Genomic DNA, 27,692 nt, shown 5'->3' with positions numbered 1-27,692 from the left:
ATGCTTTTTCTATCTTATGTTAATGCTTAGAGGGCGATATTAATGACAAAGATCCCTATATAGATACAGAGGTACTAACAAAGATACCTCTGGATATTAATGCTTAGAGGGCGATTTAATGACAAATATCCTGATTTTCCAACAAGACTAAAAAATTAGACATTTCTCGTGGTGGCAAGAGGCCCAAGCATAAGAAATAGATAATAGATTTACTTGTCTATTCTAGTTTCTAGTAGTTTTTATAACTATTGAATCTTTCATATTAATTATGATATTTTTTTTAAACAATATATGACAATTTAAATTTGAAGTTGGCAATTATAACTCATTAGTAATGAATTATGAACATGATGCTTCATGAAAGTTGAAAGTTGTTTCATTTCATTTCATTTTATAACATTTCATTTCATGTTAGATATTATTTGTTGTAATGGTTACACTTAGCTTACAAGTACAACTTTGGTGATCAATGATGATAAATGTTATATATTGAATTTCGAAAGCTTGAAACTTTAAGATTGATGAATCATGAGACTCAATATGTTGTATGTTACTATGTTACTATGTTACTAACTTGTGGACGTGGTTGATGAAGATTATAACTTCTAGATGATTGTTGTTACATGGTTCAATCTATGTTTTTTTATGTTTTTTATATCTAATTCATCACTCTACATGTTTTTGTTGACATATATGTATCAAAATATAAAAAATATATATATTATATTAAAAACGCTGCGGGATTCGCTCCCAAACTGGGAGCTTCTGAAAATGTCGCTCCCGCACCCGTTTTCGCTCCCGCTCCCAAGTAACACTAGTAGTGATAGTACTTGATTTCTTTACGCTGGTTCTTTGTGCTTTTCATAGGACAGACTTCGGGTTCCCTTCAAACTGAATACTTCTTGTAGTCATAGATACCTCAGATCATTGGTAGATTTCCATAGGCAACTATTCTGAGATCCTTTTCCTCAACGAGTTGTAGACCGAATGTACTACTTCACTGAATATACATATCACTGCTTCAATCTTATCACTGCTTCAGCACTTAGTGCTTCAACTATAAACATATCAATGAGCCCGAATTCTTCTTCATAACTGTGATTGTGACTTCAAGCCATCTCTGAAGATGTTTTGAATTACGAACTCAATCTCTTAAACAGGTCTTAATTTGAGGTATACCAAAATCCTCCTTCAAGATGTCTTTACTATGGTGAACAAAGATTGAACTACCCCACTGATCTTGATCTGACGTACATGTTTGAATGCAAACAGAGAATACTTCAAACTGCCTTTCACTGAGAAAATTGCCTTTGATCATGACCATAGCTCTGATACCATGTTGAGAAATCCAAAGAGTGGTAGTTACACGATTTCTCTTATTATGACATTATCTTGTGATGTTTTTTCATTTTTATTAATTTTTTTTCGAATTATCTTTTCTTATCATCAACACTAATGCCAAGCAACAAATAGAAGAGAACACAAGATGTAGGCATGCTATCAAGGCAAAACCCCACTCTAGGGGAAACCCGGTCAAAATTCTTGCTTCACTAGATTCAAGATGAGACGACCAAGACTCTTACACCTTAGACGTAAGACTACCTCCATCCATCAAGTCAACCTTGTCATTCTTCAGTTGTATCATTCTTTGCTCCTGTAGCAATCATTCTTCTTCACACTTTGATCCTTGCAATGGCACTGAACTTGTATCTTGAGATAGCACCGAGCACTAAACCATCTTTACTGTGATCACTGATAACACTGAGATAGCACTAAAATTTGTCCACGGTGATAGCATCAAAGTATATCCACTGTGATAGCATCAAAGTTTATCACTGTGCTTACACTGAATCCTTATCATTGTGTTTGCACCGAGACTTCATCAATGTGTTTGCACTAGCACCGAGACCATTCACTTATGATAGCACCAAAATTCTTTGTTGCGGTAGCACCAAGACATCTCTACTGAAATAGCACCGAAACATTCAATGTGACATATCACCGAAGTTTTGTCTTTAGTCTCCATTGTAATCCGCATTCTATCTCAGAAAGGTATGCCAAGAAGGTCACTGTGATTTATCTGAACTTGTCTCTGTGGTTATCCGAAATTATTTTTGTAATTAACCTGAGTTTCTGTGGTGTAGTGATGCGAAGAACTTATGCCTGTATTTATAGGGGTTTGTTCATAAAATAGGTCGACATGAGTCCATGAACCATTGTGTCTTCATTTAAGGTTAGGCCAACATGAGTTTACTTCTGGAAGCCGACTTGGTGATGAGTCCACTTTGATAGATGGAGGAGTCTTTAAAAAAAATTGAATTTGACAATAACATAAAGCCTATAATGGAGGCTTGACCTAATACAATTGACCCAAGCATGAAACCCATGCTTTAATAAGTCAATTCAATAATAATAAAATTCTTTTTGCTTTCTTTTGACAAATATATTATATTTTGACTTCAAGTACAATTATGAAGACCAAACCTAGTTACATTCTTCAACACCTGCAACCCCATGCAAAACCAACATGCCAAAACAACCCATGGATTTTGCTCACAAACTGCCTAGCTCCTAGTGCCAACTGGAACTCCCATAAAAAATGCATTCGCTCAATAACTGGGTCGACTACCTCATCAATGCCATAGCCTTCCCATATGTCTGATATCAGATAGGAAGCCCCACCTAGATCCCAATGCCAACCTGGTCCTCCAGTACCCTCAGCGTTTGAGAGCACCCACTGAGCTTCACTCCGAACTACGACCATATCCATGAGTCCAGCCTACTCCACCGTGTACCAACTCAGAATCTCTCGCCATCCAACCCCAATAGAGGGATCGAATGCACGAACTCCGGCACATAGAACAAGCCCTCCATCCTGCGAGTGTTGCACCTTGCGTCGCTCATGTTGCCTCATCTCAGCATCTTGGTCAACACATAAGATTTGTCAAGGTGACTCTACATCTCTCTATCCGTTGTGAAAGGGTAGCCTAGCAATGCTGCAAGCCCCATCTATATGAGCCCAAAGATAGCCACTGTCTGGAAGTACTGCAACTCTGTTGACGATTTGTGCATCTGTTTGCTCTAAATTGTTGGCTAGCCCAAAAGATGATTGCTCGTCCTCCTCCATCATGGGCTCAAAATGAGCCTCCAACTGTTCCTCCATAGACAACCCGACATGCAAGACATGCTCACCAGTCAGTTGTAGGTGGTTGTCATCCTAAAGCTTTGTCATAGACCTGGATGCCTTTGTACCTATCGGCTCCTCATCAACGGTGGAGATGTCTCCCAGCACCTCACAACACTAGGTACCTCATCAACTATCGGCATCTCATCAATGGGTGTATCCTCAATTGTCTCCTTGCCAACCATGGCCCCTTCAACTGCCTTTTCATTTTTTGCCTTGATCCTCCTCATCATCCCTGCATAATTCCACTAAATTCCCACTGATTTGTGCACATCTCTTAGTTCACAGAACTCCCAAAAAGAGAGGGACGCCTAAATGCCATGTCCCAATGATTGGTATGCCCTCCAATTTGCTGCCAATAACTACACATCATTTGCAATCATGTCCCACCATCTTGATGCATTATCCATAATTTTGGGCATAGTGGATTTGTTGTATAATTGAGAAATGTCCTGATTCCCAATTATGGTGTGAATCAGCTGCTCCCCCACATCAATCATCATTTGTTGCATCCTAACCACCTCATTCAAGGTTACTACCATGTTGTTTGATTTTAATCTTTTTGTGGATCCCATGATTTCTTAGTTTTTTTTTTTTTTTTTTGGCCTTGTCATCACTTGGCTTAAGGCCCACAGCTTGGCCAAGATCATGCTTTTGATACCACTGTAATATTTCTAATTGGAAAATAATAAGAAATACCAAAAACATGAACTAGGAACCACAATAAAATTAAAGTCCAAGCACCCAAATCAGAACATCATAGAAAATAAGCAAAATAACTAAGCCATTTTATTAATCAATGGGAATCTGAGTACATAATGAGTATGAACAATGGAACCTGAGCTTGCTATGCAAACTATGCAAACCCCAAGAGAAATCTCGCTGACCTAGCTACTAAAATTTCAGCCACAAGCTCCTCTCCTCAAACCCGAGAATACCCAGAAAAGGTTTGACCTATCTCCAAGCCAAAGTCGAGCCCACAAAATGGTGCAAATTCCCCAGCTAACTAGCAATTCGCCCTGCTATAAGAATAGGATTTTAGGCCCGAATATCGCTCGGAAAATTCTGTAAAATTAGTCGAAGACTCCTCTCAATAAACCCACAAAATCCCAGAAAGGGTTTGGGCTGAATCCACCGATCCTCGGTGACCCCCAACAAGTGCAAATTGCCCAATTTGGCAGAAAACGCTCCACATAACTGGTACTATTAAAATTAAGCCCAAATCCACCACTAGAAATCTCTCCCAACTCTGGCTAAATTCTCCCTTGAGGTTTATCTCCAATCTTCGGCACTTATCTCTCCACAATTCTTCTCCCTTCTTCTCTTGTGCAGGGTAAGCCAGAAACCCTTATGCACTTCCAAGTGAAGAGAATTTCGTCCCACAAATTTGTTGCTCTCTATCCCTGCAAATCACCACAAAATTCCCTGCTCCAACTAGGAAAATCCTCCTGCAAATAACCCAGACTCCAACTCGTTGTATGTTGGACCACAATGAATAACTCAAGTTGCCTCTAAGCCCGGAAAATATGGAGAACTGGAAATACTGCTATCAATGAAGCTCTATGAAAGCCCAGCAATGGACTCTCTGAATTCCCAACTAGGGAAGCACTTGAAGTCCTCCGAAGATGGGGTGGAATCCCACCTTGAATTCCTGTGTTAAACAACACTCTACCCTTGCGCTAAAGAGCTTCAAGAGAAAATGAAGTGTTGAGTCTAATAGTCAAAAGATAGTCCACAAAATAAGTCCATCCTCCTTTTATAATTTCTCCCCGTGCCTCTAGACTCCTTTTTTAATATTATTTTATTAGTGGGGACCATTTTTCCACTAAGTTACTTTTGCCGCCATTTAATAAAATAATAATTTGTTGTTATTCTCCAATAAAATAATACTAGCCACCTTTCTCCAATAATATTTGTCCCTTTTTAATTAGTATTACTAAAATTGGGCAAAATTTCTTAGTGACTCCCATGCTCACAAAATTGGGGATATTACACCAAGACCCTCCAAGACCAAGTCAAATCCTTCCTTCTTGACAAGCTTTCCTTCCAACGACTTCAGCAATTTCGATCCCTAGTATATTCTTCTGCAATTTCGACCTGTTCAGCAATTTCTTTTGCAACTTCGACCTACCCAACACAATCTTTTGTAGAAACCCTAGCCATTGCATGTGTGGAAAAATAATGGTAGATTCTCCCTTCTTTCTCCTTCGCTTAAGTTGATTCTCTCTCCTAGAGAACTCGGCTTGCAAGGTTTCCTTCTTGGTGCCCTAACTTGAATTTTGCAATTCAGCCTTTTATACTGCAATAGGTGCCCCGGTTCTTTCACACGTGTGGAGAGGAAGCTTTCCTTCCAACGACTTCTGCAATTTCAATCCCTAGTATATTCTTCTACAATTTCGACCTGTTCAGCAATTTATTTTGCAACTTCGACCTACCCAGCGAAATCTTTTGTAGAAACCCTAGCCATTGCAGGTGTGGAAAAATAATGGTAGATTCTCCCTTTCTCCTTCGCTTGAGTTGATTCTCTCTCCTAGAAAACTCGGCTTGCAAGGTTTCCTTCTTGGTGCCCTAACTTGAATTTTGCAATTCAGCCTTTTCTACTGCAATAGGTGCCCCGGTTCTTTCACACGTGTGGAGAGGAATAGCCCAAAAACAGTCCAAAACACACTTCGCTCTTCCTTCTCTTTCCTTTGCTAGGTATTAGGCTTCTTCTTTTAGCTAGATCGAACTTCTTGATGCTTGAGTGAATGTGCCTTCCAAGTGAGGTCGAAGTCTCCTTTATATAGGCCTTCTGCTAGGTCGAATTGCACCTTTTAGGCCGACTTGTCCACTTGAGTAGGCCGACTTGATCTTTGCAACATGACGAGGTCTTGGAGGGCCTTTTGACTCAAATAAATTTTTCTTTACAATATGTAACAAGCCAAAATGGTTCTTCAATACATGACAATGACTCAATTAACTTGTAGACTAAATAACAAGCCCTAGAAGCACTCAGTGGGTGCTTGACCTAAAAATAAATTTCCCTTAAGCATGAAACCCATGTCTCAAGAATAACAATAATAAATTTATTTTTCTCTTTGCAATAAATACATAAAATCATGATTACATATGTCATTATGAAGATCGAACCTAGTTACATATTTCAACAAGATTTACCCTGGGAAAACCCACTTGGGGGAAAACCTAGCAACCTCTTCTTGAGATAAATTCTTCAATTCAACAAGAGATACATCTAATGCAGTTGGTCAACTATGACATCAACAAGATCAACAAGCAATGGTCAAACCTGGTCTCCAGTCCTCAAGTCAAGTCAAACAAAGTCAAACTTCTGCACTTCAAGATTTCGGCCTTCTCAGATTTGCCTAGAATTCCAGCCTACACAGAATTTTGATCTGCCCAGAATTTCAACCTGCCCAAAAACTACCTAGAATTTCGACCTGCCTAGAAAAAGTCACACATGCAAAAATCAAAGAGAAAGATAGATGTAAACTAGAGAGAGATCTTTGTCCTTCTTCTTTTCATCCTTCTTCGTTTTGTCCTTCTTCTTCCTCTTGTCCTTGGCGTGGATGCCCGAAACTTGTCTTTCTTGTGATGGTCGAAAATGGTGCCTTTGTGGAGGAGCTTGAATGCCTTTATATAGTGGTCTGCCTGTCTAGAATGGGTGTCTCTCTTCACTGGGCCAACTTGACTTGAGGGAAGGCCAACATGACTTGAGGGAATGCTGACTTGACTAACTTGAAGCCAAAAAGTTCAGATTTCAAATTATGAAAAATTCTCTTTTACATCTGACATGAAGAACATGTCTTACATAAAGTATTTCAAGGACTAAATAATCAACGTAACATTAAGAACATGTCTTTCAAATTCTTTATACATTACAAATACTAAAATATAATTATGAAGACCGACCATAGCTACAAAATTCAACACGCCCTCTTAGCTAGGGAGGTATTCATAATGACTAGACAGATGTTCTTCATTGTGAACAAATTTCTCTAAGAAAAGGTTATAACGAATCATCACCATAATCGGGTCACAATTTGTGACACATGGTAATCCAATAGCATCAACCATTTACCATAATCGAGTCAAACATCTTTGACAGATTGTAAATTAACAGCAACAATATGGTACCATCATTAGGGTTAGGACCTCAGACCTATGGTATCTCCTTACCATAATACGAGTCGGTACTTAAGACATATGATACATCATTTAGCATCAACTAATCGCCATAATTCGGGTCAATACTTGACACATGGCATCTGAACTAGTCTTGGTCCACAATAATTCAAGTCAACATCTTGACACATGGTGAATCACCAAAGCCCACACTCTTAACAGAGTAATTTGGGGCCCGACGTTAAATGAAACTCATGCTTCAGGACCATTCTTGCTAATTCGGATCACAAACCAATTTACTTAAGTTTCTCTTGGATTGGAAAGAAGGAGCTTGGGATGAAAACTCATTCACCAAACTCCTTCAAAGGACAGAATTCTTTTGTCTCCAAAAAACTGTAATACCTTCAAAAATACACTACAAAGGCTTTTTGAGAAGGAGAAAATGTCATTCCATGGTCTTCATAGGCATGAACTAACATATTTAATTCAAAGTGCACTTGCAAAGTGCAAAAGAGCAAAAAATAGGAAGTCTGAAACAAATTGTTTTCCGGTTAATGCTTGGTTTAATGAGGAATGCAAAAAGACAAGGAGAACGTTGAAAGAGTCAAACAAAGATAACATAGACCTCAAAGCTTACAAGCAGATTTTAAGAAAGAAAAAAGTTGATTTCAGGGTCTCAAAGAGGGAAGAACTAATCTTCTTGGGGAAAAATAACCCCAAGTTATTTTGGAAGGAGCTGCAACCAAGAAAGAATCAAAATGAAAATAATATTACAGCCTCCCAATGGTTTGATTATGCAAGGCAACTTTATGAGCAAGATCCCAAAGTTGACCCTCACCCCTTGGTCAACACTACTACTAAGCTTTTCACTATGTAAGAGGTTGAGATGGGGCATTAAGAAGTTGGGTGTTGGAAAAGCAAAAGACTTAGTTGAAATTCAAGCAGATTATCTAAACTGGGGTTTGAAAATTCTTGCCTCACATCACAAAAAATTTCAACAACATCATGTAGTAGGGGTTCCCCACAAATTGGACAACTAATCTAGCGATATCTCTTTTCAAGAGTGATGACGTCAATAATCCCTCCAATTATAGGACCATAATGATAAACCCCTTGTTTGCAAAGCTATTTGGAAGACGCTAGAAAATAAAATTAGCAAGTGGGTAGAAGAAAGAAATAAATGTGCTAAAGGGCAGGTAGGGTTCAGACCTTAACTTCCACAATTGATCACTGTGTAAATTTAAGGCACATCATTGGAAAAGTTTGGGTAAAAAAAGGAGAGAACCTTTTGTTGATTTCAAGAAATCTTTTGACACGGTCCTTAGGGATAAACTTTGGCATAGAATGGAGGAACTTGGGGTTCCTAGACATCTTAGAACAGTGGTTCATAGGTTGTATGAAGAGGTGAAAGGCAAAATCAAAGCTTTATATGGCATCTCCGAAAGTTTTAGAAGTGATATCAGAGTAAAACAAGGGTGCCCATTGCCCCCTACCCTTTTTGGTCTATATATTGACAAACTTGAATTGTGGATAAACTCATAAGGTGGTGATGGTGTCCATTTGGGCGAGCTTGTTATAAGACTTCTTTTGTATGCGGATGACCTTATTTGATTGCTAATTCTGCTCTTAGCTTGCAAGAGCACCTACTTTCCCTTGAGCATTTTTGGTAGAAGTGTTGGACACCTAATCCTCTAAGGGTTGGTGTGGAAGCTGAACAGCCAAAAGGAGTCCAAGGGACCACTTGGAATATGAAACCAAGGGTCACTCCTATGTATTATAAATATGTATCATTGTGAATAAGAAATGCATCTCATGTTTATCTTTCCTATTTTGTCTCTGCCATGTATGTGTTTAACATGGTATCAGAGCAGGCAATATCCTACCCTGCTCATATTTGAGCCACTTGTTTTGTGGCCTCTCTATGCATGTCAGTTCTGCCATCAGTTCTGCATTTTATGAATGTTTTCTCAGATAAATTCCAGCTATGATCTCTGCCATCAATTCTGCATTTTATGAATGTTTTCTCAGATAAATTCTAGCTATGATCTCTGTTGTGTAACTGCCATTTTCTCTACACGTTGTCCTACTGATCTCTCAGAGGTTTGCAGATCCCAGTGTAGCTTGAACCGCCCCTTAAATAAGCATTGGTAGCTTGAACCGCTCCTTAAATAAGCGTTGGTATGAGCTTCCTGTGCTCTAGCTATCGTAGGATCCTTCACTCTAGACATCTTAGGAGGTGCCTGACAGTCCCTACGATTCTCAACCTACCATTCTGCAGTTTACCAAATATGCATATGTTAGCTTGCATGCAATCCTGAAATTAGTCAAAAACCCGTGGCTAATATAGGGAGGCCTTCGGCAAACCATTTGGATAATATTTTACCTGGGAAACTTCGAAAGTTGTTGAGGGCGTTTCAGTTTATTTCGATACTCTGCAAGGTTAGAAAAACGTTCGTCCAATTTGTCATTATCCTCCCCATTAATGGCTTCTATGAGAGTCTGAACCAGAAGGAGCCTCCATCCGTCGGTTTGGTTCTGCATCTCATCCAAAAGATGAATAAAAGGCCACAAATCCTTGGTTATTGGCTCGAGAATATCTCCAATATAAACTTGAATCTACGAGAGAAACGCTGACACCATAAATACTCTGTATAGTTTATTGGTGGCTTATACCGTATATTTTATACCGTCCTATGTTATAAGTTTGGTTAATTTGACGATAATTCTAGACGACAGAAAATGTCTCTCTACTATCTGTGCCATCATGTGAAGCCCTTCGGGTGAGCTGAGATAAGAAATGGGATGTGTTGTGGGTTATCTAGCCATCTCTCGATTTCCTATGAAGATGGTCGAAATTTAAACCTGCAGATGCGATCCTAATCACGTAAAAAAAAGAAACAGAATTGCTACCAGAACATGATTCACCGAGTGGAATGTTGTTGCTCTTTGATCGCCGATTATTGTTGTTGTCTAATCGCGTTGGGCAAGGCTTTTCGTTGAACCATTTATGACCAGTAGATACGGGAGACTGTCCTTCAGACATTGAAACTTAAGTGATCGCCCCCATCTATGTTGCGGTACAGTTTTTCCTATAACAGTGGTATACCGCCAGTCTCTCTTGCGACATCCATACCACTGCTCCTTTGCAGGTGGTCTGAAACCACTACTTGTGGCTCCTTGATGCGGTGCATTCTGTTGTGGCATCACTCCTCCGCTATCCCATGCTCCATTGCGATAAATGGAGAAGCATCGAAAGGGTCGTTTTATTGAAGAGCCTTTTTTCACTGTATTGAAACGATCATTTGGTCAGTCGTTGTATTGAAAGGAGAGTTTGGTTGCTGCATTGAAGTCTATACGTTGAATGGCTCGGATTTTGTCGTATGTTGGTCTTCCTCCAATGCGTTGAATGTTGGCGACTCCACTCCACCGTGCGGACCTCCAAACAGTCGGCCCTCCATCTTGGTGAGCGTGGATTACAACCGATTAGATAGCGTGTTCATGGCCTAGTGTGTTTGAGCCTTGTTATGGTATGCACATTGAGCCTTGAAAGGTCACGCATTGGAATTTTTGAGGTTGTAGTTTTAAAAGCGTGTTGAATAGTCATCATGTGTGGTGAATTCACTCCATATATATATGAATTATATACAGTATGATAGCTTGACTGCATATGGGATGGAATCCATTGGAAAGTGCGTTGAAGTTTTTAAATACCTTTAATGTGGGCATATGACAACCTTTAAATGATTGTTTTATATATGAGTTGAGTTTTTAAAAGGGGGCCTTATGGTATAGATAATGGTGGATATATATATTTTTTCATACATATTAAATTCGAACCTTGGCTCATATGTTGAGTGATATGTTTTGAAGACCATAAAACGTGAGCACGTTGGCCCTTTTATATGGCATATAATGTGAAGGCCATGAGTTATATGTGGTGAACATATCATAGGTATAGGTATGTATGGTATGACATGAAAGGTATGTATGGCATGCCATGAAAGTAGTACATAATATGGTATGTGGGATTTGCCCTTTTTTATGGCCATATGTCATATGGTATGAAATTGCATTGTATATGGAGGTATATTGAGAGCCTACATACTTGAATATTTTTGAAGACAAAGTTGTACGCCAATCAATCTTTTTGCAGTGATATTATTGTGAAATGGATAGAATGGGTGTTGTATTAGAATTATTGAATACTCTAATACATTCTACTATGGACAATACAATTATGATTGACAAAGCCATTGTCGCAGACATTCAAACCTGTTTGAAAAATGTACAAGAAAATATTGAGTTTTTGCAGCTTGAGACAAAGCTACAGCAAGAGGAGTTACAATAGAAAAGACATCCTTCTAAACTTGTTCAGAACAATTCCTTATTTGACTTTGAAACAGGATCCTATCAACAACCAACAAGTCATCAAGTTAGTAATGTTGAGTTTGATCCCCATCAACTGCCAATTTCAAGAGCAGTTTCGCATAAAGATGCAGAAGTTCAGCTTGCACTTCCCAAGCCCATCATCAGACCTTGGGAAGAGCTTGTCCACAACAAGCACAAAACAGGTCTTGGATATGATAAGGAGGTTTCCTTTCATATTCTAGATTACTCAAAGCCCATTCAATTTCAGAGTGTTGGATTCCTTCATGACAGTTCACCTTCAGCTGTTCCAGAATCTACTCTTCTTCCACAGCAACAACAACAGATTATGAAATTCCAACAACAACAGATTATGAAATTCCAACACTGTGACCGAGTTGGCCATATGAAAGATCATTGTTTTGATCTTCATCCATGTAAGCACTATCATAAAACCAGTCATTCTTCAAACAGATGCTTCAGAAACAAACCTCTTGCAAGAACAAGGATTCATTTGGATGGATCGCTTCTTGGCAATGGGCATCAATAGCCAAGAAGATATTTCAGTCATATGTCCGAACTTGTTCTAGAGTATTGAACAGTCTTGCAGTTGAGTTTTCTCCATCATCTCACCTTGTATCTGACAAGGGGGGAAATGATGGTCATCTACAAGCTTCAAAGCCACATCAAGCGAGCCTGAGCCACAACCTGCCATACCAGATTCAGAGTTGTAGCCAAAGACAAAGATGCCCCTGAGCATGCCTTCAGTCGGTGATACCTCTTCAAAGAATTGGGGACACTTCCTCTAGCAGAAGACTTCAGCTTCTTTCCAGTTTCGAAAGAGTTCCAAGAATTGCATTAAGCATTCCAGAGTTGTTGGTCATCCTTAAACCATCACAAGTTGAGACCTCCCTTTTCAGGTTGAGGTTCTCCCTTTTATGTGGGGTGAGACCTCCCTTTATTGGTTGAAGGTTTCCCTCTTCAAAACATCAGGAGCACTTCCTCTAGCAAAAGACCTGAGCTTCATGCCAGACTTGGAAGAGTTCTGGGAACTGCACTAAGCGTTCCAGTGTTGGTGGTCATCCTTAAACCACCTCCCTTATACCAACATTTCAGAGAGCACATTCAGCCTAGTGCTGCCATGCATTTTTGCACATTTTGTATTACAGCTCCCTTCTTGGACTCATACATAACCCTTCAGATTAGGGGGGGAATGTTGGACACCTAATCCTCTAAGGGTTGGTGTGGAAGCTGAACAGCCAAAAGGAGTCCAAGGGACCACTTGGAATATGAAACCAAGGGTCACTCCTATGTATTATAAATATATATCATTGTGAATAAGAAACGCATCTCATGTTTATCTTTCCTATTTTGTCTCTGCCATGTGTGTTTAACAGTGGGGATGCAAGTCAACATTAGCAAGACGAAAGTGGTGGTTTTCTCTAACAAAAGAACATAGTTAACATAAGTTTTACTTTGAATGCAACACACTTGAAGAAGTTGCAGAGTACAAATACCTTAGAATTGACTTCAATAGAAATATATGTTGTGAAGGCTGCAAAAAGAAAAGAACTTTGGGAGGTTGGAAAGCAATCTATGCTTTTCAAAACAGGTGCAGAGACGCAGAGTTACGGGATTGTAAGACCAATTCAAACTCTTTTGGGCTTTTAGTGATTTTGGTGGTTCTCTATGGATGTGAATTGTGGGCCAATAGTACATCTGACTTACAGTGGAAGCAAATTCAGAAAAACACTTGATTACAAACAAGTTCAAAATCAAAAGTTCAGTTCCATATGATATCTTGCTAAGTGAAGTGGGCGCTACTCCTATTGAAGCAACTACTGTGGTGCGACTCATAAGATACTTAAAAAAAAATTAGCAAATGGAAGAAGGCAGATGGCCTAAGGTTGTCTTCAATGACATATTATGCAAAAAAGAAAGAAGACTTGGATGTGTCAAAATAACAAATGGTTAGTAAATCGAGTATTCACTTGAACATGTGCCCCACAAATAATAAAGAGATAAATATTTTTATTATGGATAAGTTCCACAAGTGTACTTGGGATAAAGAGCTAGGGAGAAAGAGAAAGTACTATATTGAAGAGTTTAATCCCACTCGTAATCATCATCAAAAAGCGTACATAGGGGCCAATATCTCATGGAGAGCCAAAATTCTTATTGCTCAATTAAGAACTAATTCTCATCAACTCTGTTGTGAAACAAGGCGATGGAAAGACCAAAAGAAGTTTGGGAAGAAAGATTGTGTATTTTTTGCACTGCCGAAAAAGTGGAAACAGAAAAGCATTTCATTTTAGAATGTGAGGCCTTCAAAGACAGCAAGGACAATTATGTAAATATCCTGATAGCTAGCTCTTGGGATAATTTATTCAGCGAGGGGATTGTTGAGAAATTAGGAGCACTCATTGTCACGTTGCATAGGAAAAGGGTTGAATGCAGAAATCAAATGGCGAGGAAACTTTGTCCCATAGACTATCTTCAACTTCGTGGACATTAAAATTTCTTCTTCTTCTTCTTCTACATGACAAAGGAAGAATGTCAGTCCTCCAGACCTATAACGTCCCAAATGGGAAATTTTGCTAATTTGGCAGAAATCTAGCTTAACCAAAAATTCTTCATAAAATAACCATTCAACTAACAGAAGGTTGCTATGTAAAATATAACAAATAGAATGCATGCAATTCCATAACTCGATAAGCAGAAAATAATCTCAGCTTTATTATAATATAAACTGGGGTTTACATGCTGATACAATAAAATAGTTGAGATGGGAAACTGGCCTCAAGAATCTGCTCCAATGTTGTGTTGGCCCTCCAAACTGAACTGAAATGTCACTGTTGAGCTCTCTTGTGAATTCTGGATGAATTCACCAAGGGGAGATGGGTACTCACCCAATCCCACTGAATCACTAGAGGGTTTCCGCCTGCAGCTACTGTTGAAGTAGAGAATCGGGTTCTCAACCTCTCATACAAGAAGAAATATCAAATCCAAGATGTCCTCTAATGGCCTCCTCCTCTTTTTATAGATTTGATGGACCCCTCTAGAAGCTCCTATTTTATTATTATTTTAATCATTGAGCACATTTCCCTTAATTAAAATATTCTTTTTAATGTGGGAAAATGGTAAATTGGCCACCATGCCTCCTCAAGCCACCGAAAATCACTTCTAGCCATCCCATCTTATAGATATTCTCGTTCCGGTTCCAACGAGCTATTACACTAAGGTGTTATACCAAGTATTCCTCCTGAAATGCCACCTTAAGTGTAATTAATTGAGTCAAGCCCATTAATAACTCAATTTTTTGAAAGTTGTCAGAATGCAATGGAACGAAAGGCAAACTATGCAGATGATGGAATATACCAAGCAAATGCCATCGAACCTCATAAAAACTCCTCAAAACCCCATGAAACACCTCCAGAAGCCCTGGGCCCACTGATGAAGTAAACCTACACCTGTGACCTGTCTGCCCCAGCCCTAAAAGTCCATCCTAACCATGCCATGAGGAACACCAAAAAAAGGAACATTACAAGACCATTCTCCCTAATTCGGGCCATAGTACTTGACACATAGACAATTTCCCTAATGCAGGTCAGAGTACTTGACACAGGGAGAATGTCAGTCCACGATGTTATCTCATCATCACTCCCTCTCAATGAGAGAGGCATTCTCCACAAGTCCAAGCTTGTCTCTGAAGTGTACAACTTCACATGAGACAGAGGCTTCTTCAAAATATCTACAGTCTCATCAATGGAAACATATTGGAGCTTCACTGCTCCCTTTTGCACCATGTCACAGATGAAGTGGTACTTGATCTCGATGTGCTTCGACCTGTCATGGAACACTGGATTCTCTATCAACTTCACACAGCTTTGATTATCACAATATATCACAGTTGGCTCGAGCACATGATCAAATAGTCCCGCAAGTAACTTTTGAAGCCACACTACTTCACAACTCGCCAAGCCAACTGCAATATATTCTACCTCGGCAATATTGAGTGCGACAAATGTTTGCTTCCTACTCATCCATGAAATCATAGCAAAGCCCAAACTAAAGAAACCTCCAGATGTACTCTTCCTATCTTCAACACTCCCTGCCCAATCTGCATTTGTATAACCCTACAGCTAAATATCACCATTTGAGACATATCTCAAACCAAGGTCAACCATACCATGCAAGTACCTCAGTATGTGCTTCGTTGCAATCTAATTATCGTGTCTAGGTTCCATTTGGAATTGGCTCATAGTGTTCACTGCAAAGCATATGTTCGCTTGGTATTAACCAGATACATCAGCGAGCCAATCAGCTTCCGATACATTGATGGATCTATCAAATCAGACTCAAAGTCTCTTAGCTTTCTCAGATTTGTAACCATGGGAGTCAACATCAACTTGCAATCCATCATACCAAAATTCTGCAAGATCTTGATAATATATTTTCCTTGACCAAGAAAGATTTTGTCTTCAATTTGCCATACTTCTAGCCCCAAATAATAGTGCATCAATCCAAGATCCTTCATATCAAATTTGGAAGCTAGCTCCCTCTTACATCGAATAATCAAATGCTCCATACCTGTCAGAAATAGGTCATCAACATACAACAATAGGATCACAGGTTCATTCTTCTTGACCTTGAAGTATAGGTTTGGATCAGCATCACTTTTGGAGAAACCAAGTCTCGTCAGATAATTGTCAATTCATGTATACCAAGCTCTCGGTGCTTTCTTAAGTCCATACAAGGCTTTCTTCAACCTGCAAACATGAGACTCTCTACCATGGACCTCAAAACCTTGAGGTTTCTCTAAGTACACTTCTTCAATTACGCCATTAAGAAAAGCAGTCTTTACATCCATTTGATGTAAATTCCAACCTATAGTATTCAAAACTTGAATGTTGAAGTTCCACGAAATTCCGCTTGCTACTTGAATGAACAATCTGAAACTATTTTTTTCACCAAGATGCAAAATTTCTCAACAATAGAAGCAGCAGAATTAAACACAAAGATAAAGACACAATTACACATGAGACAATCATTTTCTAGGAAACCCTCTTCTTTCTTTATTGTAGTATTTTTTATTGATAGAGACTAAGGAATCTGATTTCTTACAAGGAAAATAGTGACTCAGAGAACACACTTGTCCTCCCCATACTAGCTGGACACACCCCGCAAACTATCATCCTCTGCTCACCTGCTTCCTTGCACTAAGATAGGCCCAATTTCCTTATCCACAGGCTGCCTATTTCCTAGCACAGGAGGCTCCCTATTACTTAGGAGTCAGGACTAGACTCTTTTTCCTAGCGCAAAACTGCAACAAGGAGGCTCTCTACAATACTGCACACCAGCTCCTCTAATGCGCACTCACAACAAGGAACTCTACTCACACACAAACTCATGCAAGACAATAATGAATCAAAGATGTGCCTTCATCCTCCTTTTATCAATTTCGATCAAGCTATATCTGGCAAGTTTAAATTTAGAACACGGAGTTGAGTTAAATGTTAACTGAGTCGAACTCACTCACTAACTCGTCCATGCCTCAATTAGGCACTCGTCCTTCTCTAAATTTAAACTCACACTTGGAGAAATTATAATTAGAATATTACGAAATTAGAACTGTCGTTGTGATTGACTTGGTTAACTGAGTTCGAACTGAACTCTCTCAAATCATAAGTTTATAACTCGTCCTTGCCTCAATCTAAACTAAAGCTATCAACTCATCTTATCCCAAATTTGAACTGCCACTTGGAGATCCAGTTAATTGACCCTCCAACTCCATGCATGAATCTACTAACTCGTTCAACTCCACGCACTCCTTCTTGACAAAAGGAAGACACCTCGTGGTCTCTCTTGACTAAGGCACAAGTAAAGAAGGAGACCTTCTTTGCTACACTTTTCAACACGAAACCGATGACCGGAACGGAAAAACTGGACTAGTCAAATCTCGATGAACCGGTCTTTAAAAAATACATGAATAATTTATTTTAAATAAAAAAACTATGGAGTAGTCTACCTAGGCTGTAGAATGGCCCGTTTTCCGGCACGGCCGGAAAATTGTCGGCTCCGGCTTCGGTAAACTCTCCATCCTCCACCACCATCTCCTAGCTCCGCCACCCTCCCTGACAGCCCTGACATTCCCTAACAAAAAAATCTGAATGCCGCTGACATCCCTGACCGATCAGCGACGAGCTGGAATTCATGCGGGGAGTATTATGGCCGGTTCGAAATGGTCACCCGCGCGCGATTCTGTTATCTCACATTTCTCGGTCCATTCTGGTCGAGTGTTCGAACCTCAAACAAGGAGATTTAGGCTTCGAATTTGTGGTGGTCTGTTCTGAGATTCAGATTTGCTCGGCAGAGGGTTTTGGCTCTTCCACATACCAATTAGCTGTTTTGAGCGTAAGCGAGAATGGGGGGGCAGCAAGTACGCATTTTCGGCTCTCTTGGCCGTTGTGATGATAATGGTGGGAGCGGGAGGTTCATGCTACTCCCGCTCCCACCATTATCATCACAACGGCCAAGAGAGCCGAAAATGCGTACTTGCCTGCCCCGCCATTCTCGCTTACGCTCAAAACAGCTAATTGGTATGTGGAAGAGCCAAAACCTCTGCCGAGCAAATCTGAATCTCGAACAGACCACCACAAATTCGAAGCCTAAATCTCCTTGTTTGAGGTTCGAACACTCGACCAGAATGGACCGAGAAATGTGAGATAACAGAATCGCCGGGTGACATTTCGAACCGGCCATAATACTCCCCGCATGAATTCCAGCTCGTCGCTGATCGGTCAGGGATGTTAGGCGACATTCAGATTTTTTTGTCAGGAATGTCAGGGCTGTCAGGGGAGGGTGGCGGAGAAGAGGGTGGCGGAGCTAGGAGATGGTGGTGGAGGATGGAGAGTTTACCGGTAGCGGAGCCGGACAATTTTCCGGCGGTGCCGGGAAAAGGGCCATTCTACAGCCTAGGTAGACTACTCCTTAATTTTTAAGATTTAAAACAATAAATGTAACTAGGTTCGGTCTTCATAATGACATGTGTAAATGTGACTTTATGTAATTGATGTAAAGACAAAAAAATAAAATTATCTTTGTAATGCTTGTCTCATGGGTTTCATGAGCAAGGAATTTTATTTTTAGTAATGGCTCCCATTGTGAGCCTTTAGGATTGGTCATAAAGTCAAAGAGAGTCAATGTCATGTATGAAGGACCCTTCTTGGGCATGTTACACTTTTGTATGAGTCATTAAATGTATAGGAAGGCACTCCAAGACCAAGCAAAGTCTCCTCCTCAAGTCGGCTTCAAGAAGGATAATAATATCTTCACCAAAGGACATGTCAGCTCTCCTACATGTCATGTCGGCTAATTAGCATGGCAAACAACTATAAATAGGCCACTCGGCCTCATTTCAGAGCAAGGAATTTTGGTGCAAGTCTGAAGTTTGTAAGGGGTGTGAAGGTCATCAAAAGGAAGCTTTATAATCAGCGAAAGGAAGGGAAGGAAGAGCGAAGTCCCTAGCTTTGTTTTGGGTCTGTTTTAAGGGCTGAAATTATCCACACGTGCGAGGAACCTTTGTTGTCCAAACTGCAGAAAGGAGTTGAAGTATCACAGTCATATTTGAGGTCAAATCAAGGAGAAAGTCAAGGTGATCTCCTAGCCGAGTTCAAGGAGAAGAAGTCTCCTTCTAGACCAAAGGAAAACAAGGGTATAAGTTGGTCCATCTTCATGAGCTAGGGTTTCTGATCTAGGACCGAAAGTTGCAGGTTTGTCCCTAGGAACCGAAACTCAGAGATATAACCGAGAAGGAGGAAGAATTGTGAAGTGTGTCTATCATTGACACAAGGAAGAAGGAACTCATCAAGGGAACTTTGTGACTTGGTCTTGGAGAGGCAAATAGGTCAAGGGTCTTGGTCTTGGTATTCGTCAATTGGAATCTCTATAAGAAGAAGAGTTTGTTCGGGTTTTCCTCTCAAGAGTGAGAGGTTTTGGCCCTGGCTGATAGCCTATATTTTGTGTCTCTTGTCTCTTTACAGTTCATGAATAGTTTTTGATGAAGAATAACATTATAATAACATAATTAAAAGATGATCCTAATCTAGAAGTAAAAATCATTCACAAGCAATTACTAATAGAAGAGAAATCACTTAACCTTGATGCCCTAAATTTCTCAATAGATTCCAAACAAATAAAGACAAAGTATACAAAGTTTGCTTATCTATATACCATGTAAAGGTGAATATATCAAAATGGTACCGAGTGCAATACATATCGGCAACAAAATACATAATAAATGAGGCTCTAAATGGCCTCTAGAACCCAAAAACAATGCTACAAGCTATGGGGCCAAAGGCCTACAACAACTTTATATATCAGTGATCAACATGATCACTCCTCATCATGATCAAACTCATCACCACTACTAGACATGGGATCATCAACATGAGCTACATAAACATCATCTGGCTTAGAGTCTAAGGACTCCTCAGACTCCTCTGTAACCTCAGTAATAGTAGTAATAGCAGCAAAACTAGACATCAAAACTACAAATCATTGATCAACATGATTACTCATGAAACTCATCATTGACTCACACTACAAGAAATGGCATCATCAACAAGAGCAACATAAACATCATCTAGCTCAAAGTCCTCAGACATGGATTGCTCAACCTTATAATATGGTAGAAATTGAAAACTTTTAACATGCCTAACCAATGATTTTGGTTTATGTGAAGGGTTCATCTCCTCAACCATATAATATGGTAGAAAAAGCTTAGCATGCCTAACCAATTATTTTTCTTTGAGTGAAGGGTACATTATTGTTAAGGCCATGGTAGAAGAGTTCAACAAGCAATACCACCAACATCAATGAAGTTCAACAATCAATGCCACCAACATCAAGGTGCTTAAAGGGCTTCATGCTCTTGATCAAATGTATACCCTCATGCACGATAGAATCAATTGGAAATGTTGCAAGCCCCTAATCTTGAAATCCTGAAATCATTAGGTTTGTTGGATTTTGAGTGATATCTAAAATCTAGTTTCTCCATATGAAATCCAATGAGGTCAAAACCACTCTCAAACTTCCTAAGTCATTTCATGGTAATGTTAAAAATTTAAGTAAAAGAATGAAAATGAAAGATAAAGGAAGTGTCACTTTTAATTTAAAAATATAACATTACCATTGATTGCCAGCGTTGCTAGGGTTGAGAATCTTGAGATGTGTGAGGCAAATGAGAGGGGAGGCATCATTTTAAAGGCTTGGGTGTTGTTTTTGGAGGGAAATATCCCCTAGTTTCCCTCAAAACCGCTCAGAAAAGCCAAAAAACAACTCACGTGGGGTCCGCAACCGAGCTGGTAATGAACCGGTCGTTTTATGACGGAATCGGTCGATTCATGGTCGGTTAATGCCAAAACCCCTAGCCCACATGCATAAAATCCGATTTTTCTACTGGTCAAGTACCTCCGCATAATGAACCGGTGGGTTTGACCGGTTTACAGTTTGAACCAGTCGGTTTTGAATATTATGCTCCAACCCATAGAAGAAGCAATAGAAATAATGGATCCAATGGTAGTGTACCTAGTAACCAGAGCCAAAGTCTTGTCATAGTCTTCTCCCTCTTTTTGGGAGAAACCTCTAGCCACAAATCTCGCCTTGTATTTGTGAATGTTGCAATGCATGCTTGATCTTGTATACCCATTTGGAAGACACCACTGATTTTCCTTGAGGTCTAGGCACAATTTCCCATACATCATTCTTCATAAACAATTGGTATTCTTTCAACATTGCATCCTTCCAAACTTGTTGTTTAGTGACTTTTTCATAGGGGGAAGGTTCAACATCAATAAGATGAGTCATCAACATTGCATAACCAAAAAACCTCTTTGCCATCTTGCTTTCCCTGAAAGTGCCACGTGGTGCTGAATGTCCTTCGGCTTCCTACAAAGTGGATCTCAACCAAGCTAGCCTTTTCTTCATTTCAGGAACAGCAATCAAGGCCAGTGGTTCTCTTGGCCCTTTTGGCTCTTCTTGATGATCAAGAGGATGTTCAAAAAGATTCAGTGGACCAAATCCTTCTTCCTTGGGAGCTTCATGTTTTTCGTCCTCATCAGAGTCCACTTCTTTAGACTTCCAATAAGCCACATTCTCATCAAAAGTCACATCCCTGCTAACTTCAACTTGTTTTTGTCCTAGAATATATATTTTATATGCTTTTGATGATTCACTATAACCAATGAATATTCCTTTCTTTCCTGAAGGCTCTAACTTCCTTCTCTTATCTTTAGGTACATGAATATAAATAGGACAACCAAATATTCTTAAATGACCAACCTGAGGTTTTTTTCCGGTGAATGCTTCTTCAAGAGTCTTGTCTTCCAAGATTTGATGAGGACTTTTATTTTGAATGTAGACAGTTTTCATTGATGCTTCACTCCACAGAAACATAGGTAGGTCTTGATCATGCATCATTGCCTTGATAGATTCTTCAATGGTTCTATTCTTTCTTTCAGCAACTCCATTTTGTTGTGGATTATAAGGGACTATTAGCTCCCTCTTAATCCCAGCTTCTTTGCAAAAGGCAATGAGCTCCTTGGAGGTATATTCTCCTCCATTACCAGATCTCAAGATTTTGATCTTCTTTCCCTTCAAGTTTTCAACTTTAGCTTTGAATTTTTGGAACTTGTCAAAGACTTCATCTTTCATCTTCATGAAGTAGATCCACGTCTTGCGGGAGAAATCATCAATGAATGTTACATAATACAATGAGCCTCCTAAAGACTTCACTAGCATAGGACTACATACATCAAAGTGGATTAAGTCCAAAACTTCTTGGATCTACTTTCACTGCTTGGAAAAGGTTTCTTGACATTCTTTCCAAGCGCACACCCTTTACATACTCCTTCATGCTCTTCCTGCAAATCTGGAACACTTGAAACCATTTTCTTTAAGGATGGAAAAGCTTTATAGTGAAGGTGAGCATATCTTTTATGCCAAAGCTCACATGGATTAATATCATTGTGTACAAATGCTTGAGTAGGTTGTTTCAAAAGTCTACCTTCCTTCACGAACTCCAATTATTCTAGTAGAATCAATACTAGATCCTTTGGGCCAAACAATAACTTTTCCATCAACAAATGCTACTCTATCCCCTTTATCTTCCAAGCATGAAATAGAAACCAAAATCTTCTTCAAACCTGGCACATATAATATATTGTTGAGATGAAACTATCACCTAATTCTAGCTCAATGGATGTCTTCCCAATGCCTTTGATTGCATAACTATTGTTGTCTCCAAGTTCCACCTTTTGTGCTAATCTTCTTTCCATCAGACTTGTGAGGTTGTCTCATTCTCCCGTCATGTGCCTTAAGGCACCACAATCTACTAGCCACGAGTCTCCACTATCTGCAACATAACCAGTAAGAGCATAAAAATAGAAGAATTCTTTATTATCTGAAATTTTGTTCTTTGGTCTCTTTGGGAGTTCTTCAAAATATGTTGCAGAGGAATGTTGTTTCCTTTTCTCTTTCTATCATTTGATCTTTCAGGACAATCGTGTCTAAAGTGACCAAATTTGTGACATTGATAGCATTGAACCTTTGACATGTCTCTCCTTCCTTGAGGGGCAGATCTTCTTTCTTCCAGTCTTCTTCCTTCATTTCTTCTTCCTCCATTTCTTCCTTGAAAACCAAACTTCTTTCTTCCTCCACCTTTCTTGAAATTTGTTGCATATGCTTGAGAATCGCCTTCATCAAATCTTTGAATCTTTCCTCTTGATATGAGCCTTGATTCTTCTTGAGTACAATTGGTCCATAGTTCATCAAATTTCGGAGCATCTTTTCTAGCACATATTCCTATTGCAAAAGCATCCCATGATTCAAGTAAACCATTGAGTGTTGTAGTTACTAATTCCTTATCAGAAACAACTTCATCAATTGCTTGTAGTTGATCTCTTAGTTGAGATATCCTCATAAAGTATGAGGCTATAGTATCATTCCTTGTCATTCTAACATCATGAAGTTCATTCTTCAAACTCATGGCTTGACCAATATTGTTGATAGTGAACAAATTGGTTAGGGCATCATACATCTGCTTTGAAGATTGAAGACTTGAAACACAAGGAAACAAGTGATCCTTGATAGAGTCCACAATGATGGTCATGGTTGTGATATCGCCTGTCTCAAACTTTTATTTCTCTTCATCTTTTTCTGGTTTGATAACCTTTCCTTTTACAATACCCAAGAGACCTTTTTTTGCAAGGAGAAGATCAGTCCTTATGTTCCAAGCCCTGAAATTTGTATCTCCTTCTTATTTTTTTTCTACTTTCATGTGGGAACCCATAGTCATAGACAAGCAAATTGATTGTAGATCTAGGGTTTCAAGAGTGATCTCTTACCAAAGCTTCTTCAAGGGTGATCTCAACATCCTTTTCATCACCAAAGCTCTAAAACCATGTTGATTTTTCAAGTGCAATAGATACAAGCACAATATTTATGAACTATTGGTAATTACTTCGAATGATATAGATCTTCTTTTAACAATTTCAGTTTATCATTAAGCAATTACACTTCAGAAATTCAACCATAAACCATAAAGACAGTAGAGATCACAATGCACAAAAGGAGAACACAAGATTTACCCTGGGGAAAACCCACTTGGGGGAAAAACCCAGCAACCTTTTCCTTAGAGAAATTCTTCAGTTCAACAAGAGATACATCTAATGCGGCTAGTCAACTATGACATCAACAAGATCAACAAGCTATGGTCAAACCTGGTCTCTAACCCTCAAGTCAAGTCAAACCAAGTCAAACTTTTTCTCTTCAAGATTTCGGCCTTCTTAGATTTGCCCAGAATTTTGGCTTGCCCAAAATTTCAGCCTCCCTAGAAAACTACCTAGAATTTAAACCTGCCTAGAAAAAGTCACACGTGCAAAATCGGAGGAGAGAGAGAAATGCGAGCTAGAGAGAGATCTTCATCCTTCTTTTCGTCCTTCTTCTTCCTCTTGTCCTTCGCTTGGATGCCCAAAACTTGTCTTTCTTGGGTGATGGTCGAAAATGGTGCCTTTGTGGAGGAGGTTGAATGCCTTTATATAGTGGTTTGCCTTTCCAGAATGGGTGTGTCTCTTCAATGGGCCGACTTGACTAACTTGGAGCCAAAAAATTCAAATTTCAAATTTTGAAAATTTCTCTTTTAAATCTGACATGAAGAACATGTCTTATATAAATTCTTTCAAGGGCTAAATAATCAAACATGTCTTTCAAATTCTTTATACATTACAAGGGCTAAAATATAATTATGAAGATCGACCATAGCTACAAAATTCAACACCCCATCCTGGGCTAGACACATTATTCATCCAATTCACAAATCAGGGGGTAGTTCTAATCAAAACAACTATCAAACTATCATGGTGGGTAATACATTCTCCAATCTTTAAGCCACAGTCTTACACCAGTGGCTTTCTAAGGAACTAGAGAGCCGTCAACTCAAGGTTAGAGGACAAGTAGGTTTTCACCCCAACTACTAGATGATTGATCACCTCTTCACACTCAGAGTCATTATTGAGGAGGCCCATCATCGCTCTTCAAATGTTTACAATTGTTTTGTAAACATTCAGAGAGCGTTTGACACAGTACAAAGGGAGGCATTATTCCAGAGACTCCAGGACATAAGCATAACTGAGACCCTACTGACAGCTATCATGAGACTATTCAGTTTTGGGATTCCTTAGGATGGCACACCACCTTTCTAACTTCATTCAGAGTACCATCTAGGTAAAACAAGGGTGCCCCCCTCTCCCCGACCCTCTTAGGGATCTATATTGTAGAGCTAGAATCCTTCCTTTGTGAGGCTATATGTGGGAAGGTATTCGTTGTCTTCTACATCAGGTGTTGATCTCCCTACTCCTATTAGTTGACAACTTGATCTTGTTGGCCTCTACTCCCAAGGGTTTACAAACACAGACCGATGCACTAGCCAGTTTTTGTGACCTCCAACCACTGAAGGCCAACTTGGTAAAAGTACTTGGAACAAGAGGAGGGATAACCTCCATAGATTATGGAGTTACCAAAAACAAAAAAAAACCAAGGCTCTAATACTAATGACAAGACAGACCTTGAATAACTACACATGTATTAAATTTTATTAAAGAGAGCCACGTATAAATACATATAGAGATGACCTTTGGTTTCATCTTCCCACACAAACAATGATTGTTTCTATTCACCTATGATTTTTCCTAATTCTAAATAATAATATTTACAAGACACCATAATCCCTAGTATTAGGTATCTAACATAGGAGACCTATGAAAAGCATAAACTTGGATGTAGACAAGACCAAAAAAGAACCAAGATGTTAAGATTTGTGTGATGTGCAGGAAAACGGGTGCAAATGACATAACTAGTGATAAAATGGATCAGTTAGAAGTAAAACAAGGAAAACTCTGCAAAAGACAAATTTTCACTGTTATGTGGGATAACTCACAGATGTATTTGATAAGATCCAAACCATTCCCTTCACACCAATTTGATTCTCATTTATCATCTCCATGTTACAACTTTTCAAAAGTCAAGGTTATGGTCATATTATGTAACATGAACTGAAAGGCTCTGACCTTTGTATCTCAATTTTTGTAATTTGGTGGTGTCATTATATGTAATATAATAAAGTCAGGTTATGGCTTTATTATGTAACATGAACTGGAAGGTTTTGGCCTTTGTAATCTAAAATTTTGTAATTTGGTGTTGTTATATGTAACATAATACAAGCAATGGGTCAAACCAACTTCTAGATTCCCTAGCCAAGACCCGTTAAACGCATGAAAGGTATCAGATAGGGCTGCATCACCAACAAATTGAGAATAGAGTATTCTTCTAATATATAAAAGACATCCCCTTCCATGCAACTTAAAGCATATATTAAACCCCTTAAAAGAATGGCACAGCTAGGTCCAACAATATTGCATTATTTAACAGGGAGCAATCTTCAACCAGTTCTGGGGGAAATTTATAGTGCTGGATGTGCATGAATTAGTCTCACTATTTCCAAATGTCTAGTAGTTTGAGATATAAATGTATCGCTTTTATCCAGTTTCTTTATTATTCCTTTTGTCATTTAAATCAGAAATGCCTTGAAAGTTGAAACATAACCATGCCACATTGCACTTTCGGACATAGTGTAATTTTCAGTCCAATTGGCTGTTTTGAATTGAGAACGTGTATTTTTCTTGATTTTAGTGAACTAATTGATTCAATGTCATTAATAACTCACTGTCATTTCGACCTTTGGCAATGTCTTTGCTGCCACAGCAGGTTGTTTATAGTAAGGTCTATTCTGTTTTATAGATTGAAAATCATGAACAGAAGTGTAACCCAAAATACTGTTGCCTAAATAAATGGTAAAACTAAGTGAATTAAGCAATGGTTTCTCAGGCCATCAGATCATAAACAAGGAAAGAAATACCTGTTATAAACCATCTATTTATCTTGCAGCAATTGTAACTAATTTAAATTTTCACCACCTGAAAGTGTAGATATAATCCTATAAATTAACACACCTCATCTTCTGGTTGTAGCCGTGATTGGAATATAATCAATATAGTTTGTAGTGTCTTCAGCTGCACACTTTCATCATTCATTTCTGCGTGCTGGAGAACCAAGTAGATGACGATAAAATCATAAAAGCTAAAACTGAAAATTCAAGAACAAAGTGTCTAGACTAATTAGAAGCCGGAATTTCCAAACCAGTGAGGCTTACAACAATAAAAAAAATTGATTAAATCAGCTCAAGTTGAAAATGAAATTTGAGAAGAGAATGTGCCACCTAATTAGAAAATAACTTACTGCAAATTGCATTCAAACAAGTTACACAATGCTAAGAAATCACACTGAAATGACAAGTGTAGTTTGCAAGATTCTCAAGGGTGGCGATAATTGCCACCTATCCTAGGAGGGGTAGGTACTAAGGCCACATGGAAGAAATTTAAGAAACAAAAACTTAAGCATAAGAAAC

General features: G+C 39.0%; 1 protein-coding gene across 2 annotated transcripts in view; it reads right to left on the bottom strand.

Moving 5' to 3' along the window:
- The window catches only part of LOC149205703 (uncharacterized), a 392,500-nt gene extending 365,175 nt beyond the window's left edge, over nt 1–27,325 (bottom strand). For both annotated transcript variants that reach the window (XM_089395141.1, XM_089395142.1), the window contains exon 1: nt 27,238–27,325. In XM_089395141.1, the coding sequence (XP_089251267.1) occupies nt 27,238–27,318 (81 nt within the window). In that variant the 5' untranslated portion in view covers nt 27,319–27,325. The remainder of the gene's footprint in view (nt 1–27,237) is intronic.
- Nucleotides 27,326–27,692: the final 367 nt, after the last annotated feature.

The sequence above is a fragment of the Pinus tabuliformis genome, chromosome 1_2, assembly GCF_031772625.1.
Source record: "Pinus tabuliformis cultivar Carrire ecotype Pingquan chromosome 1_2, CPIR1, whole genome shotgun sequence".
In the NCBI taxonomy this organism is placed as follows: Eukaryota; Viridiplantae; Streptophyta; class Pinopsida; order Pinales; family Pinaceae; genus Pinus; species Pinus tabuliformis.
Note: the sequence above shows the minus strand (reverse complement) of the source record. Positions and strands in the feature narration are given on the sequence as shown.